Below are 6,316 nucleotides of genomic sequence, written 5' to 3'. Positions count from 1 at the left end.
TGTTCTATTTTATTTTCCATTCCATGATGAGAATCGATACATGCCATGGACATTGTTGTATCACTTTGGTCTCATAGGCCCATTGGGTCTTTAGTAGACGCTTGATATATCTTCCTTCCTTTCTCTCTCTTTTAGACACACACACACACACACACACACACACACACACACACATTCACAAGATTTTGTATTGCATATGCCATAAGTCCCACTAGACTATATTTTGGTCGTTTAAGCTCCCACCATAGTCTGTGCGTGTGTGTGCATGCATTTATGCCTCGTATCAATCATATTTTTGTAAAGTGTAAAGCTTACGACTAGTAGAACCTTACATGAAATTTTAGCAATACTTGTACATGTGCAATTAAATTGAAACTATAAAGCCTAAGTATTTTATATATTTTTCTGTACTCTAGGAGGAACTATATGCACAATGTGCTATATTCAATGAAAGAATCGGTCAGAAAATGGAAGCATTTTGTGGAGATAAGGTGCACAAAGGGAATGAATAAAGACGTAGTGGTGAAATTCTGGACAAAGTTCTGGTTGAAAACTGCAATAGAAGGATGGAGGAAAGTTCTGCAGAAAGGACAGCTTAAAAGGAAGCTGCTGCTATTACCCAAACCGATGTGGAATGAAGCATGGTGGGTTTTAACAATGCTGTTCTATTGGAAAACAGTAGCCCATAAATACATTCAACAAAAAGGAAAGCTGTATCAAAACAGACGCTTGATATATGAAAAGGAAGATGAAGATATCCTCCAAAATAAAGGAACAGTTGCACACAGGTCAGTTCAAACTTGTCGCCATTCTTGAAAGTCTTTGGCTAGTGTCATCATCGCAAAAAGAGTAGCATCATGGGGGATCCTGTATGCCTACATTTTGGGCTTGAATTTACACTTAACTCACTTTTTGGGTTGTTTGCAGAATGAAGCAAGAAATTCAGATTTGAGGCAAAGGAGTAGACATGTAAATCAACCCAGGTTAAGAAGAGGACATGATGTCTCTGTGGCATTCAATCCTGATACCTCAAGACTCAATTCTTTTCGATATCTCTATAGCATTTAGTCCATTGTTTTGGACATATCATGTATGTATTTATAAATTGCTTGCTTAGTATGCACAAATGTATGAATTAATTGCTTCCTTAGTATGCATGCATATGTGTGAGTGGGTGGGTGGGTATTTCTACATGCGTATGTGGTAGGTAGATATTTATGTGTGTATATATGCATGTTTTTCATGGGCAGCATGCACAGGTGGGTATCTTGGAGTGCAGCATGAGCAAGGCTTGTGGGCATAATAGAGGGGTTGTCTCAACAAGAAAAGATGGGTTTGCTTAGGAAGGAAGAGTGCTGCAGTCAAATAGCTTTAGTAGGAGCAGCCTCTTCACAAACCTCAATGCAGCAGATAGGAGCCATTCTATAAAAACAAGGCCCAAGTACTCTTTCTATGGCCGCCTCCAAGCCCATAATGGGCCTGCGCTTGTGTGCACAATAGCAGCAGCTCTTTGACTATGCTTTAGTGGCTCTATGGGCCTAGCCACAAGGACTGGCGGGGGTTGGCTTAGCTGCCTTGGCTAGGCCCACCTAGTTCTCCCTCTCTATTTCCTCTTTATGGGTACCATGGCTGTCCCTTTGTTACACACATAGACCGCCATCACTCGATCGTTCTCTATTGAGATAAAAAGCCTATGGGTACCTTATCTCACGAATATAATATTGATAAAAGCACAATTTGTGCATGTGGTAGCCATCAATGTGAGCACATAGAAAACCATGCCTACCTGATGGAATATGTGAAGAGCCAAGATCAAGAGGGTGGAAATGATGGCATCTTGGCTGATGTGTGTCGAACTATTAGTGTAACTAGGCAAAGGTTGAGAGAAAACCATCTTGCATAGACGAGAATACCCAAACAAGTAGCTACACAGTTGGAGATATGCTACTCTATTCTTAGCATATGGAGACAATGTATTCACTATATAATTTCTTGGGTACAAAAAAGGATATCTAGGGAAAGTGCAAACTAGGGAAAATAGAACACTTTCCTAGATAGACTAACTAGGGAACATAACGCATAGATTTTCCTACATAGGATTTTTTCCCTATGTAGGCAAATTTTCCTTTCTCTGTATAGGGAAATTTTCCTACATAGGAAAATATCTCTATGTAGGAAAATTTTCCTATATAGAGAAATCTATGCACTATATTTCCTAGTTAACCTATCTAGTAAAGTGTTTCATTTTCTCTAGTTTGCACTTTTCCTAGATATGTTCATTTATATCTAGGGAATTATATGGTGAAGCCTTTTTTTTTCCTATATAGGGAATGAACAAAAGTGCCTTGTGGGTCTCCTCAGACTGTAGAGTGGTGCCCTAGCCACCATCTGATGCTCTAAGCTAATTGTGGCTGCCACCACCACCTCCAGAGTTGGGTCGGCCAATCTGCTCCTTGGCACGAAATGCTCTGGGTCTGGAAATAGAATTGTGAGAAACTACCCCAACTTCGAGTTTCCAGTGGCGTTTCTGGCTATCTCTGCCGCCACCCTGGCTGCTTCCTATTGGATCCTCAGCTTCAACACTTTAGCCCATGCCACATTCAGTTGTATCCAAGTATCCTTTGGCCTTAACAGAGATTGTATCCAAGTATCCTTTGGCCTTAACAGAGATTGTATATGTTTTTGCCTGCATCTAGATTGCCTCCAAGAACCAGCGATACCCCTGGTGCGTAGGTGTTCTGAGGAGCAGCCCATCAGCTTGTATTCTGATCCCTGTTTGGATCCAAAAACTCTCTCCATATCCTCCCTAGAAGGAGTGTGGGGGGCCACTGTGGTGGTGCCATCCAAAGATCGGAACATGGTGTGGTGCACCCGCTCTTCTGTCAATAGTAGGCAACGCTCCCCTCTGATGTGTAGCTCATACGTCTAACTCCTGTTTAAGCAAAATAGCTAGGGGATGCACAGGAATTGTGGCCCAATCCAGCATAAAGAACTCCCAGAGGTGCATCTGTTGCAACCATGCCATCGTCTGGCCATCTACTGGAGCTCTCAACTCCTTCACTAGGATGAACTGGATAGGCACCATTACCATGAGCACTTTGGCTAGCGCCTGCGACGAGCGACTGCACGAAAACTATTGTAGGTTGCACGAAAACTATTGTAGGTTGCAATGTAGAGTTTGGGAAGCAAGAAAGAGAAGTGTAAAAGCTTGGCAAAGCAAATGAATGTTCAAACTGCTTTTCCTGTTTGTTTTGCATGTAGCCCCACATCATAGCAGCTACACCCTCTTTGGAATAATAACTAGTCCATCCCGGCCATAATTGGCATGTATTATACCCAAATTGAATGCCTAATAATTGTACTCAAACTGGGTACTTGTTGTGATAACCTGGCATCTCAAAAGCCACCCAATTTGTCGCCACTTCTTCATTAATGGGAAACGGACACCGCAAATCGTTTGCATGATAGGGCCGCAACCAGAACCCATTAATTGTATGCGGTAGTAGCCAACCTTGCATATATGTCAGTTGAAAAGCATTGCCTCCGATATTGCGATAAATCCAGAACGGTCCTGCCCAAGCGAAACTTTAACTTTCCCGACAGCTTGCCCATCCGAGTATTGAAGATCAATACTTCTTGCCCTCTTTCAAAAATACATTTCCTAGACAGCCGGTCCACCTAAGCTTTCTTGCGGTTTTGTAATTCTGTCAACAAATAAAAACTCTGTAGCCGATCTTCTTCCAGATTTTCCAAATCTACCAACTGAAACTGTAGAGATTCTTCTGGGAGTAAATGATCTTCGACCACAATTCGAAGACTCGAAACCACATACTCTAAAGGTGTAACAGTTTCCATTCCAAATGATAACTTGAACGGTGTCAATGATGTGGCTACCTTGAATGCGGTCCGATATGCCCATAATGTAGCTGCTGCTGGCAGCTTACTATCCCAATCCTTCCTATGAGTAGCTATTAGTTTGGTCAACATTTTCCCCAATGTCTTATTAGTAGATTCTGCCAGCCCATTATGAATTACCTAAAAAATGACATCATCCTTCGTACCACCTTATTGACAAAATGTGTGCCTCTGTCCTCACTGACAAGCTCAACTGGATAGCCATACCACCTCAGCACATCCTTATACAAACACTTGGCTACGGATGCTGTAGTATTATCTTGCAATGCCCAAGCTTCAACCCAATTGGTGCAATAATCCGTTTGCTGTCAAAATATACATGTTCCTAGTTCTTTGTGCTACTGGCTTAATTGGCCTAACAAAATCCAATCCCCACTTTTGATAAGGCTCCAATAGTAATACCGGTTGTAGCGGCATCCGGTCCTTAGTTGTTGGCTGCCCTAATCTTTGACAGGCATCACAATTCCTGATAAACTTCTGTGCATCCGCATGTACAGATGGCCACCATAGTCCGGCTTGCAATACTTTCTTAGCAGTAATTGGGCCCGCTAACCACCGCATGGGCTTCAGCTAGCACCGCTTCCTGCTCCATTGGCAATACACACTACTGCAAGACACCAATCAGATTCCTATGGTATAATTGTCCCAATACTACTTCAAAATTCCAGTTCTGAAATGCCAATATTTTCCATTGATCTACCAATAGATGAGCTGGCATCTCCCCAAAAACTAGAAAATGCAGCATCTCATCATACCATGTGTAGGGAATCTGCACACCTATATCTTTCGCCTCACTGGACTACTACAAACAAGTGTGCATCAGGAAATTCATCTTCCACCCCTACTGGCAATTCTCCATTATCCAATTTGGACAAATAATCGGCTATAACATGCTAACTGCCTGGTTGATGCACCACAATATACTCAAATTCTTGTAACAATAGCACCCATCATGCTAATCTGCCCGTCAGATTTTGCTACTTCACCAAGTACAATAATACAGAATGATCCACACATGAAAAATGAATGGACGCCCCAGCAAATAATGCTAAAATTTCTTCACAAAATAAATCATCCCAAGACACTCCCATTTTGTCAGTGAATAATTCTTTTCAGCATTGGATAACTGGTGAGACTGGCGTAAAACACAGGCCGAAACCATCCATCCCCATTCTTTTACACTGCCTATTGTGGTATCTGAGGCATCCACAAAAACATGAAATTCTTGCTCCCAATCCGGGGGCATCAACACCGGAGCCTTTGACAGTAATAACCGCAATCTGCGATATGTTATATCGCAATCAGGGGTCCACTGGAACTAAAACTTTAGAATATGGGTCATCAGATTTAGCGGTACCGCAATATGGGCCAACAACCGGAGATGTCTTTCATGCCACCTGATTTGCCCTGAAAATTGGCTTACTTCCCCTGGGTTGTGTGGTGCACGCACCTGCATAATGGCTACCACCTTATTGGGATCCACTGCAATGCCATCCTTAGAGATGATATGGCCCAATAACATGCCACTTTTTACCAGCAAACACACTTTTTAGCGCGTTGAGGCTCAACCTAACCTCTCGGCATTTCAACAAACATAACCGCAAATGCATCAAATGCTTATAGAATTCACTAAAAACATTGAAGTCATCCAAGAATACCCGCATAAACTTTGGCAAGTAATCTCCCAAAATTTCCTACATGTCCCGCTAAAAGGTGGATGGAGCATTCTGGAGTCCAAAGCACATAACGGTACAGATGAACTCCCCAATTTGTAATAAATGTGTTTTTAGCCTGATCCTCCGGTGCCATCCGCACTTGGTTATACCTGCTGAACCCATCCAAGAAAGAGTAAATGTTGTGGCTGGCTACATCATCCACCAAGATACTATCAATATACGGCAAGGGAAAGGGATCCAAAATAGTGGTTGCATTCAGCTTGCTGTGTAATCCACACAAATCCGCAATTTCTTATTCTTATTAGGTACTATAACAATTGGGGATATCCATTCTGCTTTATCCACCGGAGCAATAAATCCCACTCGTAGCAATCCATCCAATTCTTCCTTAACCTATTTGGCCACATGTGCGGATTCATTCTAAATCTCTGCTGCCTAACAAGTACCGGATCAGGCTTCAAATTGATCTTATGATGGTAAAACTTCGGGTCCAAACCCTTCATATCAGAGTAATCCCATGCAAAAACATCCTTGAATTCCCGCACAGGTGAATCAAATCTTCTCAAAACTCCACCAGCAGAGTAGCACTAATCTTCACAAGTTTATCTTCCAACGGCTCACCCAAATTTACTATCTACACTTCCTCTTCCTTGGCCCTTGTCACTATTTGCATCTGTTTCTCGAAATTCTTTCCTGCAACAGTATCTCCTTTATGTCCAACTCGG

At 42.2% G+C, this 6,316-nt stretch overlaps 1 protein-coding gene across 1 annotated transcript; it reads left to right on the top strand.

Annotated features, from left to right (window-relative positions):
* The first annotated feature begins 211 nt into the window (after positions 1 to 211).
* LOC147607262 (uncharacterized) lies at positions 212 to 2,344 on the top strand. Its single transcript, XM_086790538.1, has 2 exons — positions 212 to 788; positions 928 to 2,344. Exons 1-2 carry the CDS (start codon positions 427 to 429, stop codon positions 950 to 952), a joined length of 387 nt encoding a protein of 128 aa, XP_086646664.1. The 5' UTR covers positions 212 to 426; the 3' UTR covers positions 953 to 2,344.
* The last annotated feature ends 3,972 nt before the right edge of the window (positions 2,345 to 6,316 follow it).

The sequence above is a fragment of the Cibotium barometz genome, chromosome 55, assembly GCF_041138505.1.
Source record: "Cibotium barometz isolate CiBa-2024 chromosome 55, ASM4113850v1, whole genome shotgun sequence".
In the NCBI taxonomy this organism is placed as follows: Eukaryota; Viridiplantae; Streptophyta; class Polypodiopsida; order Cyatheales; family Cibotiaceae; genus Cibotium; species Cibotium barometz.
Note: the sequence above shows the minus strand (reverse complement) of the source record. Positions and strands in the feature narration are given on the sequence as shown.

Coding starts and splice junctions, on each gene's coding strand:
- LOC147607262 (XM_086790538.1), top strand. CDS start 427: ATGCACAATGTGCTATATTCAATGAAAGAATCGGTCAGAAAATGGAAG. Junction 789..927: donor AAAGGAACAGTTGCACACAG/GTCAGTTCAAAC, acceptor GGTTGTTTGCAG/AATGAAGCAAGAAATTCAGA.